This window comes from Octopus sinensis, linkage group LG7, assembly GCF_006345805.1.
Source record: "Octopus sinensis linkage group LG7, ASM634580v1, whole genome shotgun sequence".
Classification (NCBI taxonomy): domain Eukaryota; kingdom Metazoa; phylum Mollusca; class Cephalopoda; order Octopoda; family Octopodidae; genus Octopus; species Octopus sinensis.
The window spans coordinates 89,122,711-89,136,998 of NC_043003.1; the positions used below are offsets into that span (position 1 = coordinate 89,122,711).

General features: G+C 38.3%; 1 protein-coding gene across 2 annotated transcripts in view; it reads right to left on the reverse strand.

Annotated features, from left to right (window-relative positions):
* LOC115214247 (cystinosin homolog) overlaps nt 1-14,071 on the reverse strand; it is a 97,063-nt gene extending 82,992 nt beyond the window's left edge. Inside the window, exon 1 of one of the 2 annotated variants that reach the window (XM_029783380.2) lies at nt 13,936-14,071. In XM_029783380.2, the coding sequence (XP_029639240.1) occupies nt 13,936-14,005 (70 nt within the window). In that variant the 5' untranslated portion in view covers nt 14,006-14,071. The remainder of the gene's footprint in view (nt 1-13,935) is intronic. The other variant, XM_036504893.1, reaches the window with a different exon arrangement.
* Nucleotides 14,072-14,288: the final 217 nt, after the last annotated feature.

Sequence of the window (14,288 nt, forward strand, 5' to 3'; positions counted from 1 at the left end):
AGTTTTTTTAGGCTTGCTCTGCTCTCATGTCAATTGCAATTTCTTATTTTTATTATTATCCTTTACTTTCAATTTTGCTTCCTTTTCTTGCCGAGTGTCTTCCTGACACCTAGAGCAAAGAAACTCACTGTATACATTGGTAGGCCATTTAAATAAACACACCAGATTGTTCTTTTACAAAGTTGTGTGATAGAAAAAAAGAGAAAGAAACAAATGGAGAAAAGGAAAAAATAAAAAATTCAAAATTTAAAAAAAAGGAAAAATAGGAAAGAAAATTCAGAGTGACAATGCGCTCCTCAATACACGTCATATACAGTTAAAACAATCTTTAGCACTTCTTGCATGGATGGTAAGCCAGGGATCATCCTCAAATAATTTTCAGTTCCTTTTCTGATCATTTCAAGTGCTCCTACAATCACTGGTATTGTAACCATCTTGAGATGTCACATTTTTTCGATATCAATCAGCAGATCTTTATATTTTCTGAGCTTTTCAAATTCCTTTGCTGAGATATTATGATTACAAGTTATTCTCATCATCATCATCATTTAACGTCTGCTTTCCATGCTAGTATGGGTTGGACGATTTGACTGAGGTCTGGCAAACCAGACTCCAATCTGATCTGGCAGAGTTTCTACAGCTGGATGCCCTTTCGTAACGCCAACCACTCTGAGAGTGTAGTGGGTGCTTTTACGTGCCACCGGCATGAGGGCCAGTTTGGTGGTACTGGCAATGGCCACACCCAAATGGTGCTTTTTACGTGCCACCTGCACAACGGCCAGTCCAGCGGCACTGGCGACGACCTCGCTCGAATATTTCACATGCCACCAACACAAGTGCTAGTAAGGCGACGCCGTAACGATCACACTTGCATGGTGTGCTTAACGTGCCATCGGCACGAAGGCCAGTTTGTTGCTCTGGCAACGATCTCACTTGTATGGTACTCTTAGCGTTCCACTAGCAACGGATGCCAGTCACCGAACTTGATTTCAACTTCGATTTTACTTGCCTCAACTAGTCTTTGCAAGCAGAGTTTAGTGTCCAATGAAGAAAAGGCACGCATAAGTGGACTGGTTACACCCCTGGCATAGGCCACAAGGTTATGGTCACACTTGCGCTTGCCGAGTCTTCTCAAGTACAGCATATTTCCAGAAGTCCCGGTCACTAGTCATTGCCTTGGTGAGGCCCAATGTTTGAAGGTCATGCTTCACCACTTCATCCCAGGTCTTCCTGGGTCTACCTCTTCTACAGGTTCCCTCAACTGCTAGGGTGTGGCACTTTTTCACACAGCTATCAACATCCATTCTCACTACATGACCATACCAGCGCAGTCGTCTCTCTTGCACACCACATCTGATGCTTCTTAGGTCCAACATTTCTCTCAAGGTACCTACACTCTGTCGAGTATGCACACTGACATTACACATCCATCAGAGCATGCTGGCTTCATTCCTTGCAAGCTTACACATGTCCTTAGCAGTCACGGCCCATGTTTCACTGCCATGTAGCATGGCTGTTCATACACATGCATCGTACAGTCTACCTTTTACTCTGAGCGAGAGGCCCTTTGTCACCAGCAGAGGTAAGAGCTCTCTGAACTTAGCCCAGGCTATTCTTATTCTAGCAGCTACACTTTCAGTGCATCCTCCCCCGCTACTGACTTGGTCGATCATGTCAATCAATAAACAAACTTTATTGTCTTGGTCTTTCACAACAATATCTGGTTTATTGGCTTTGATGGTCTGGTCTGTATGTACTGGAAAGTCCTAAAGAATCATTATATTTTCTCCCTCAGTTACAACCTCGGGGTGGTGCTTGTACCATTTGTTAGCAGTCTTGATTTTTATAATGCCAACATATCAACCAACTATGTGATGTCTTCATTTATACTCTACAGGTGCCAAAACTTTACACCCAGAAATTAAGTGGTCCACTGTTTCAATCTCATCATTGCAGTATCAGCACTTTGGGTCTACTCCATTTTTCATCATATTGGCTTGGTAGTTATGGATCAATAAGCTCTGATCTTGAGCAGCTAAGATAAAGCCTTCACTCTCTGCCTTTAGCTCTGAGCTCCATAGCCACTGATGGATGTGCTTCTGATCTACATAAACTTGCTTGCAATTATTATTATCATTATTATTATTATTATTATTATCATTATCATTATAGCATTATAATAATGCTATTTGTTCTCTTTAAGGAGGCAAATGTTTTGCAACACCTCTGCCGGGCACTCTATACTCATTTCTTTTATATTCGTCTTGATGCTTTCTGATACTGTCCCCAGGGACCCAACAATAGTTATCATTGTTTCCACCTTCTTCATTTTCTACAGTCAAGCTATCCCATATTGAAGATGATTGTATTATATGTTTATTTTTACACCTGCCTTCTTAACTATTCATGGGTCACAGGAGCATGCAACATCAATTATAGAGCACATGTGGTTCACCTTGTCCACCACTATTTGGCTCCATGCATTATTAGGAGTTTTCGTGTCTTCCTGTCCAACTCCTTTTGCTCATCCTCTGTGCACTTCAGAATTCCAGATCCAAACCCAACCACTGTGATTGTGCATGAGTTTCTCAATCACCACATATACTTTGTTTTTTCTTTCATATCATTATGCTTAATTCAATCTGCCTTGAATATTCCTGGGTATTTATATCCAGATTCTGATTCAACTGTCTTCATCATTTTATCAATTGACATACATATATCTTCTGTTCTGACAAACTTACCTTGTCTCATCACCATCACAGCACATCTAGAAAGCCCAAACTCCATCTTGATATCATTTGAGAAAAGTCTGCACAGACTGGACTACACTATCCAGTTCTGCCTCAGTTTCTGTGAACTACACCAAGTCATCTATGAATAGCAGATGATTAAGCTTTCCTTTACCACTTCCCCAAGACAGGCTGCCAATCAAGGCTAACAAGCTCTGTCTACTGGTTTTTGGACAGCCACTGACTCTCGTGGGTTGCTCTATCCTTTGCTGGGTTTTGACACCACATGGTGTCCAAAAACAGTATTATTATTATTATTATTATTATTATTCATATACACACAGCAAATTAGACTGTTGGAAAAGAAAAAATCCTAACATCGGACTACAACAAGTAACCTTAGATGTCAAGAGCCTTCCTAAGTATCCTAGCTGTCATTAATACCACCGTTTTCTAGCTAAAACCAAGGTCCTAATAAGTAGGAAGGCAGGCAAACCACAATCCCTTCAGGTCGATGGCCCTGCTCGATCTGTAGTAGAGGCTCAGAGTAAAAGGTAGACTGTATGATGCATGTGTACGAACAGCCATGCTACATGACAGTGAAACATGGGCCGTGACTGCTGAGGATATGCGTAAGCTTGCAAGGAATGAAGCCAGTATGCTCTGATGGATGTGTAATGTCAGTGTGCATACTCGACAAAGTGTTAGTACCTTGAGAGAAAAGTTGGACCTAAGAAGCATTAGATGTGGTGTGCAAGAGAGACGACTGCGCTGGTATGGTCATGTGGCAAGAATGGATGAGGATAGCTGCATGAAAAAGTGCCACACCCTAGCGGTTGAGGGAACCTGTGGAAGAGGTAGACCCAGGAAGACCTGGGATGAGGTGGTGAAGCACGACCTTCAAACATTAGGCCTCACCAAGGAAATGACTAGCAACCGAGACTTTCTGAAATATGCTGTGCTTGAGAAGACCCGGCAAGCCAAATGAGACCATAACCTGTGGACTATAACAGGAGCGTAACCAGCCCACTTATGCGTACTTTTCCTTCTTTGGTCACTAAATTCTGCTTGCGAAAACCTGTTGAGGTAAGTGAAATCAAAATCAAATTCGACAACTGGCATCCGTGCTAGCAGGGTGCAAAGTGCACCAAAAGAGCACCATACGATTGTGTCCACTGCCGCCGCCCCCCCCCCCCGGCACAAAAAACGCACCCACTACACTCATGGAGTGGTTGGCGTTAGGAAGGGCATCCAGCTGTAGAAACTCTGCCAGATCAGACTGGAGCCTGGTGCAGCCTCCTAGCCTCCCACACCCCGGTGAAACCGTCCAACCCGTGCTAGCACGGAAAACGGACGTTAAACGATGATAATGATGTTGATGATTCTCCCTCTTTGTTTCTCTTTCCTTTCTCTCTCACTTTCCCACTCTCTTACTCTTCCTTTCTCTCGGACTCTCCCTCGCTTTCTCTTACTCTCTATCTTTATCTATCTCTCTCCCATTTATAAACAACAAAAGATCTTGAGTAAGTTGAGAAATAAAATATTTTGAAAGATCAATCATAAATATCGGCAGTGACAATGGAAAGGTCTGCTTCAAGGCAGACAGCAAAACACTAACATTTAAAAGGGACAGACGAACTTGCGAGCTGAATAAAAATAATAAAATATTGGAAACCAAAGTTTGAAGGGATAGAATCTGAGGATAGTAGAGTCACCATGGCTGGCATTTCTTAACGACGGACAGCAACGAGGCCAATGAAAGAAATTTAGGTAATCTAAGAATTAAGGAAGCTATCCTCATAGACAGACTAGGGTTCCAAATTAACAACAGGCTGGAGGTTGGCAGTCAATATATTATTTAGCTACATGTATATGTGTGTAGGTTCATTTTTGATAACATGCTCATGTATTATTTATAAAAAAAAAAAAGAAAGAAGGAGACAAAAAATAGAAACTGCATGTATAATACATAACTTAGAAGCAGCGCTACGGATGTGCCAGCACACACAAGCTTCAGATATTGCCGCACTTACGTACTTCTCATGAGGAATTCCGGTGAGCTTTGTGAGACCACTGCAGAGACGCTTCTGGGGGGAAAAATCCGTTGGAAAACCGATTATGGCAGTGACTTGATCAATTCCTAAGAATATCGCAAGAAGGAATTTTTATATTCCAAAATATTATATCAGACTATGGATGATTAACTTATAACAGCCATTATAGTTCATTGTTGTTATTATAGTGCATTGTTGTGCCATTCAAGACATTATTTTTTACAAACAATAAACAATGCTTCAAGCGAACTACAGTACTCACATATATATATATATGTATATATGCATGCAACTTCATCCTCATACACACATAGGTGTTTCTATGCATACACATAACATAATACATATATCATCATCATCATCATCGTTTAACGTCCGCTTTCCATGCTAGCATGCGCTGGACGGTTCAACTGGGGTCTGGGGAGCCCGAAGGCTGCATCAGGCCAGTCAGATCTGGCAGTGTTTCTACAGCTGGATGCCCTTCCTAACGCCAACCACTCCGAGAGTGTAGTGGGTGATTTTATGTGCCACCGACACAGGTGCCAGACGAGGCTGGCGAACGGCCACGCTTGGATGGTGTTTTTTATTTGCCACCGACACATGTGCCAGACGAGGCTGGTGAACGGCCACGATCGGATGGTGTTTGTTACGTGCCCACAGCACGGAGGCCAGTCGATGCGGTACTGGCTACGGCCACGTTCGGATGGTTTTCTTATGTGCCACCAGCACTGGTACCACAAAGATACAAATTCCATTGATGTTCATCTATTTTGATTTGGTTTGATTTTCACTTGCCTCAACAGGTCTTCACAAGTGTCACAAGAAGGAAGGTATGCACAGGTGGACTGACTACATCCAAGGTAGGGGCCACGGGTTATGGCCTCACTAGTCTTGCTGGGTCTTCTCACGCACAGCATACTTTCATAGGACTCGGTCTCTAGTCATTTCCTTGGTGAGACCTAAAGTTCGAAGGTCGTGCTTCACCACCTCGTCCCAGATTTTCCTGGGTCTACCTCTTCCACAGGTTCCCTCAACTGCTAGGGTGTAGCACTTTTGCACACAACTATCTTCAGCCATTCTTGTCCAATGACCATACCAGTGCAGCCGTCTCTCTTGCACACCACAACTGATGCTTCTTAGGTTCAACTTTTCTCTCAAGGTACTTACACTCTGTCGATTATGAACACTGACATTACACATCCATCGGAGCATACTGGCTTCATTTCTAGCGAGCTTACGCATATCCTCAGCAGTCACGGCCCATGTTTCACTACCATGTAGCATGGCTGTACATACACATGCATCATACAGTCTGCCTTTTACTCTGAGCAAGAGGCCTTTTGTCACTAGCAGGGGTAAGAGCTCTCTAAACTTTGCCCAGGCTATTCTTACTCTAGCTGTTACACTTTCAGCACACCCACCCCCGCTACTGACTTGGTCACCTAGGTAGCGGAAGCTATCAACTACTTCTAGTTTGTCTCCCTGGAACGTGGTAGAAGTTGGTCTCTGCACATTTCCAGTGTTTATTGCTCCTGAGCATCTGCCACAGACAAAAACTATTTTCCTAGTTAGCCTTCCTTTGACATTGCTGCACCTCTTATGTGTCCATAGCTTACACTTGGTGCACCTTATAGAGTTTCTACCTACACCTTTTTTACAGATCGAGCAGGGCCATCTACCTGAAGTCGTTTGTGATTGGTCCACCTTCCTACTTATTAGGACTTTGGTTTTGGCTAGGTTGATTCTGAGGCCCTTCGATTCTAATGCTTGTTTCCACACCTGAAACTTCTCCTCCAGTTCTGATAGTGACTCAGCAATTAGAGCAAGGTCATCAGCATAGAGGAGCTCCCAGGGGCATCCTGTCTTGAATTCCTCCGTTATTGCTTGGAGGACTATGATAAATAGGAGGGGACTGAGGACTGAACCTTGGTGGACCCCAACCTCTACCCGGAATTCTTCACCGTACTCGTTGCCAACTCTCACCTTACTAGCAGCGTCTCTGTACATGGCTCGCACAGCTCTCACTAACCATTCATCTATCCCTAGTTTCCTCATTGACCACCAGATAAGGGATCGGGGGACCCTGTCAAAGGCTTTCTCCATGTCAACAAAAGCCAGGTACAGGGGCTTATCTTTGGCTAGGTATTTCTCCTGCAGCTGTCTTACCAGGAATATGGCATTAGTAGTACTTTTCCCTGGCACAAACCCAAACTGCATCTCATCTAAGCTAACTCTCTCTCTAATTAATTGGGCTATAACCCTCTCCGTAACCTTCATTACCTGATCTAGCAGCTTGATACCCCTGTAGTTATTTGTATCTAGGGCGTCACCTTTACCTTTGTAGCAGTTGACTATTATGCAGACATTTATACATATAAATATACATACATATATATATATATATATATATATATACTAGCAGCTAAGCCCAGTTTCACCCAGTCAGTTTGGATGATGTGGCTGTAAAACCTGCTGTGTGTAAGCATTCAACTTGTTTGGGCACGCTTACATTAAAAAACAATATTTTTGATAGTTTTCTGTCAAAAAGCTAAAAATATCTGACCAATAAAGATTCAACCAAATCAAAAACTAAGTGAACAAAGATGAACCATCCCACTTCCATTGCGCGCACACATGCACACACATATTCACATACCCCCCGCTTTTACACACATATAGACACACAGAGTTGAAATGCTGTTTGATTTATTTTTTCAGCATACAATTTTCATCATCCCACCACCAAGTATGACATCACTCCTTCCTTTCTTATTCATCTATCACCCCTCCCTTTCTCATTCATAAATACAAGAGTATTATTATAGTAGACTATCTTCATAACTATGGGAGCTGTGAAACAATACAAAGCCCAGCATCACCAATGGATCGTTGTACACATCTGTCTAATTTTTTGCACAATTCCACGCAGCCAAGACAAGGAAGAATGGCCCATGTCAAATCTATATGTATAAATACAGGCATACATTCACTCCCACATACACATATATAGATATATGTATATGTGTGTATATAAGTCTTTCCTTGTTTGTTTTGCAAAATAGTGGTTTTGTCTCAAATAATATTTTATATATATATATATATATATATATATATATATATACACATATATATATATACACACATATATATATACACATATATATATATATATATATGTATATAAATATATTTATATATATATATAAATACATATACATCCTCCTTTCACACACCTACACCCGCACATATAAATATCCGTATAAATGAAGGCTGCATTGCACTTACACACCGGACATAATCTCAAACTCATATACATACATGTATACATACACATATATACACACGCACATTCTTTGATTGTCACTTTTTATTATTATCATTATTATTACTATTACTACTATTATTATTATTATTATTACTATTATTATTATTATTATTATTATTATTATATATGTATGCAAATATATACATGTGTATATACATCTGCATATATATATATATATATATATATATAAATGCATATATGTACATGTATATGTATAAATGTATATGTATAGATATATATATGTATATAAGGGAGGGGTGATAGATGAATAAGAAAGGAAGGAGTGATGTCATACTTGGTGGTGGGATGATGAAAATTGTATGCTGAAAAAATAAATCAAACAGCATTTCAAGACAAGAAACGATTGTAGTGGCGGTTTTTTTGACTATTTATTAAATTTTATGTATTGATTAAGTCTTTCCTTGTTTGTTTTGCAAAATAGTGGTTTTGTCTCAAATAATATTTTATATATATATATATATATATATATATATATATATACACATATATATATATACACACATATATATATACACATATATATATATATATATGTATATAAATATATTTATATATATATATAAATACATATACATCCTCCTTTCACACACCTACACCCGCACATATAAATATCCGTATAAATGAAGGCTGCATTGCACTTACACACCGGACATAATCTCAAACTCATATACATACATGTATACATACACATATATACACACGCACATTCTTTGATTGTCACTTTTTATTATTATCATTATTATTACTATTACTACTATTATTATTATTATTATTACTATTATTATTATTATTATTATTATTATTATATATGTATGCAAATATATACATGTGTATATACATCTGCATATATATATATATATATATATATAAATGCATATATGTACATGTATATGTATAAATGTATATGTATAGATATATATATGTATATATATTTACAGATTTATATGTATATATGTATGTATATATATGTGTGTATCTATATGTGTATATATATATATATGTATATATAGATGGATATATAGACATGTATATGTATAAATGTATATGTATAGATGTATATACATAGATTTATAAGTATGTATATATAAAAACACAAAATAGGACAAAAACGCAAAATATCGAGACAGTTAGGTGATACAAGAAAGGGAGAACAAAACATCCAGATAGACAATATAAAGAAAACAAGGATGGGTCATTCGGAGTTTTCTATCCTCAGTCAAGTTCCAGATTATCTTTGCAAGTGAAAAGAGGAAAGTAAATATATATGTATGTATGCATATATATATATATATATATATATATAAGATGCACCAAGTGTAAGCTATGGACACATAAGAGATGCAGCAATGTCAAAGGAAGGCTAACTAGGAAGATGGTTTTTGTATGTGGCAGATGCTCAGGAACAATAAACACTGAAAATGCTCTGAGACCAACTTCCGTCACTTTCCAGGGAGAAAAACTAGAAATAGTTGATAGTTTCCGTTACCTAGGTGACCAAGTCAGCAGCGGGGGCGGGTGTGCTGAAAGTGTAACTGCTAGAGTAAGAATAGCTTGGGCAAAGTTCAGAGTGCTCTTACCTCTGCTGGTGACAAAAGGCCTCTCGCACAGAGTGAAAGGCAGACTGTATGATGCGTGTGTACGAACAGCCATGCTACATGGCAGTGAAACATGGGCCGTGACTGCTGAGGATATGCGTAAGCTCGCTAGAAATGAAGCCAGTATGCTCTGATGGATGTGTAATGCCGGTACTCACACTCGGCAGAGTGTAAGTACCTTGAGAGAAAAGCTGGACCTAAGAAGCATCAGTTGTGGTGTGCAAGAGAGACGTTTGCGCTGGTATGGTCATGTGGCGAGAATGGATGAAGATAGTTGTGTGAAAAAGTGCCACACCCTAGCGGTTGAGGGAACCTGTGGAAGAGGCAGACCCAGGAAAACCTGGGACGAGGTGGTGAAGCACGACCTTCGAACTTTAGGTCTCACTGAGGAAATGACTAGAGACCGAGACCTCTGGAAGTGTGCTGTGCGCGAGAAGACCCGGCAGGACAAGTGAGTCCACAACCCGTGGCCTTCTACATGGGATGGAGCCAGCCTACGTATGCATACCTTCCCTTCTTGGGACACAAAACTCTACTTGTGAAGACGTGTTGAGGCAAGTGAGGATCAGAATCGAAATCGATCAATGGAAATTGCGGATGTGCTACCAGTGCCGGTGGCATGTCGAAACTCTGCTTGTGAAGACCCATTGAGGCAAGTGAGGATCAGAATCGAAATCGATCAATGGAAATCGATCAATGGAAATTGCAGATGTGTTACCAGTGCCGGTGGCATGTAAGAGAACTTTCCGTTTCGCGACCGTTGCCAGCACCACCCCGTTTCGTGTCCGTTGCCAGCCTCGCCTGGCCCTCGTGCCGGTGGCACATAAAAAGCACCATCCGTTCGTGGCCGTTTGCCAGCTCTGTCTGGCACCAGTGCGGGTGGCACGTAAAAAGCACCCACTACACTCACGGAGTGGTTGGCGTTAGGAAGGGCATCCAGCCGTTGAAACACTGCCAGATTTGACTGGGCCTGATGAAGCCTTCTGGCTTCACAGACCCCAGTAGAACCGTCCAACCCATGCTAGCATGGAAAACGGACGCTAAATGATGATGATGATGATGATGATATACAAGTTTCTTGTCGAAGATACGTCTCGCTTTTATCCTTCGAAACATAGAGTAGATGAAACCATAGCGACTGAAGAAGGGGTTTTTTCTTTGTGTTAATTGTCCTGTACTCCATTTTTTGTTGTTTTTAAAAAAATGTCCAGTTCCTTTGGCTTGTGTCTATGTTTTCGTTTCTCTTTGTGTTCGACGTCTTTTTGGTATCCTGTACTCATATATGCGTGTATATGTACATGTAGAAGTAGGTACGTACATATATGTTTATATATATGCATATGTTTTATTTCATTTATTAATATATATATATATATATATATATGTACATATATGTACACATATAGATGTATATATATAGATGTATATGTATATATATAGATGTATATATATACATATACATTTATATATTTAGATTTATATGTATATATATATGTATATATAGAGATCTATATGTATATATAGATGTATATATATATATATATATATATACATTTATGTGTATATATATATATATATGTGGATGCATGCATATATATATGTGTGTGCATATATATGTATGTATATAGATGTATATGTATTTATATATAAATGTATATATATAAATGTATATATATATATATATATATATATATATATATGAAAGAAGGTTTGAAAATGCAATTTAAAAGATGTTTATTTACTTAACCGGTTTCACTCTTTGGTAAAAGATTGTCAGAAGTAACATTGAATATTATGGGTTCAAAAAAGTTTTTTACATAATTGTCACATTGAATATTATGAATTCAAAAATGTTTTTTTATACATAATTGTCACTTGATGCTTGAAGGGGAACCATACACAAAACTGGGTACACATCTTTTTCTCTCAATTCAACTTTTCTGCTAAAACAAACAGGTCAGTAAAAACAAATTCTCGCCTTCAATTCAAAATATTCTGAGATGTATAAAATATCCATTTTAATTTTCTGTCAATATTACAAACTTTCTCACCAAACTATTACACTTCCTTATGTCTTTAACATGTCCTTTCTACCATGTATATATATACATGTAATGTGACAATTTGCGACAACCAATAATTAACGGAACCAAATTTCCAATAATATATTTGTTTTATTCTTTTCTGCCAATTTTTCCAAATATTCTCATCATACTATTGAACTTTTTTATGCCCTTAACATATCTCTGTTACCAAACACTATATTTATACATGTAATGTGACAATTATGTATAAAAAAAACATTTTTGAATTCATAATATTCAATGTGACAATTATATAAAAAACTTTTTTGAACCCATAATATTCAATGTTACTTCTGACAATCTTTTACCAAAGAGTGAAACCGGTTAAGTAAATAAACATCTTTTAAATTGCATTTTCAAACCTTCTTTCATATATAATTCGTGCGATACCCCACAACTCAACTTTTATATATATATATATATATATATATATATATATATATATATATATATAGATTTATATGTAATATATATATATGAATATAAATATGTATATATATACATATATATGTATTTACTCTTTTACTTGTTTCAGTCATTTGACTGCGGCCAAACACCTAAAAGCTCAACGAGCCTCCGGCAGGGGGGGAGGGGGCGAAAAGTACTCTTTCGCCACAACTTTCTCTCACTGTTTCTTCTGTTGGCCCGCTCGCTTAGCCAGGGGAGTGGCGTCATTTGAAGGCTAAAACAATGCGAAGCGCATTGTGACCAGCAATATGTAGCAACATCTGATAGCCTGGTCGGTCACGGTGATATATGTATATATATTTATATCTTTATGCATGGATATGTGTATATATATATATATATATATATATATATATATATATATATATATATATATATCATCTTCATCATCGATTAAAATCAGCTTTCCATGCGACACACACACATAAGCATTTCATCATTATCATCAGATTCCTATGCTGTTATGGTTTGGAAGGTTCGACATAAAGAGACAAGCCAGAGGGCTACACCAAAGACTAATGTCTACTTTGGTATGGTTTCTACAGCTACTCATGTGTGTGTGTGTCTTTTATCTTTCGTACCTAAATGCACATCAGAATATTTATGCCCCACCTCATCCTTTTGTATTTATATTTAAAGATTCACACACGCACACAAACATATAATAACAACTACATGTGATGGTTGCGTAGACGATGAGGATTTTCTATTTCTGAATTAAATTGTAAAAATGGTTGAGTATTCTACAGATCCATGTACCCTAAATGTAATCCTCAGAGAGAAATCAGTCGAGTGTGTGAATTACGAGCACCCGATAAGGTTCTCTACAGTTCCTGTTTACTCAATTCCACTCACATGGGTCAAACAAAGCTGAAGAAAGTGACCATAACTAAAGATGTTACTAAGTGAGATTGAATTTGGGACCTTGAAAAGTAAACTTCTAAACTATTCGGCCAGTAATGAAGAACTTGAGTATCCGCAGGTGAACTCAGAGTGGCAAAAGACTTTTTCTTACAACAGTCGACACTAAACAGGTGCGTGCGTGCGTTCTTATCTTTTATCATTTACATGTTTCAGTCATTGGACTGAAGCCATGCTGGGGAATCGTCTTCAAGGAATTTAATCGAACAAATCAACCTATATACTTATTTTTGAGCCTCATACTTATTCTATCGATCTTTTTGCCGGGGATGTAAACAAATCAACACAGGTTGTTTAGCGGTGTGTGTGTGCGCGCGCGCGCATGTGTGTGTAAATCCAAACACATAAATACACATACACACAAAGTAATAAATAGTAGGAAACGCCTAAGGTACCACGCAGTGGGGCTGAATCTGGAACCAGGTGGTTGAGAGGCAAATTTCTTTACAACACAGCTACATCTTGTATTTATTTGCCTCTTTAAGTGCATAAATGTTTGTGTGGTTTGTTTGCTTTGTTCGGGCTGTGAGATGGAAAAACAGTAAACTTGGATATTGTTTACGTTTAAAAAGTGCATGACCAGCGTTGTGTGTGTGTATGTACGTGTGTAGTCCAGATAAGAAGGACTTAAGGGTTAATAAAAACAATAGTTTCTAACTAGCAACAACTACGCCTCAGATAATAACCCTCACTAACTGCAGAACCCAAGAAAAAAAAAAACAAGATTTGTTATACCTTGACCACGGCAAATATTGATGATGGTGAATGTCCATAACAAAAGAATCCTCTGTAAAAATTTAGACATGTTTACTCCGGGTTGTTGTGTGTCTGAGCTCCGCGGTAGTCATGAGACAAGCAAGGGAGGCAACTAACGTCACCAACTTACCTGCTGATGATATTTAGCCCTAGGTCAATCAACAATTAATCTCATTATGGATTCTTTTTGTAAAGTACATCTAGCTTTTTTTTTTTATGCCTCTAAAAACTGAAAGAAAAAAGATTCGAAGATCAAAAAGTATTAAATTTATTTTTAAATTATTATTTTCTAACATCTGTAAATCAGTTCTATATTTAAGAGATGAGAAATT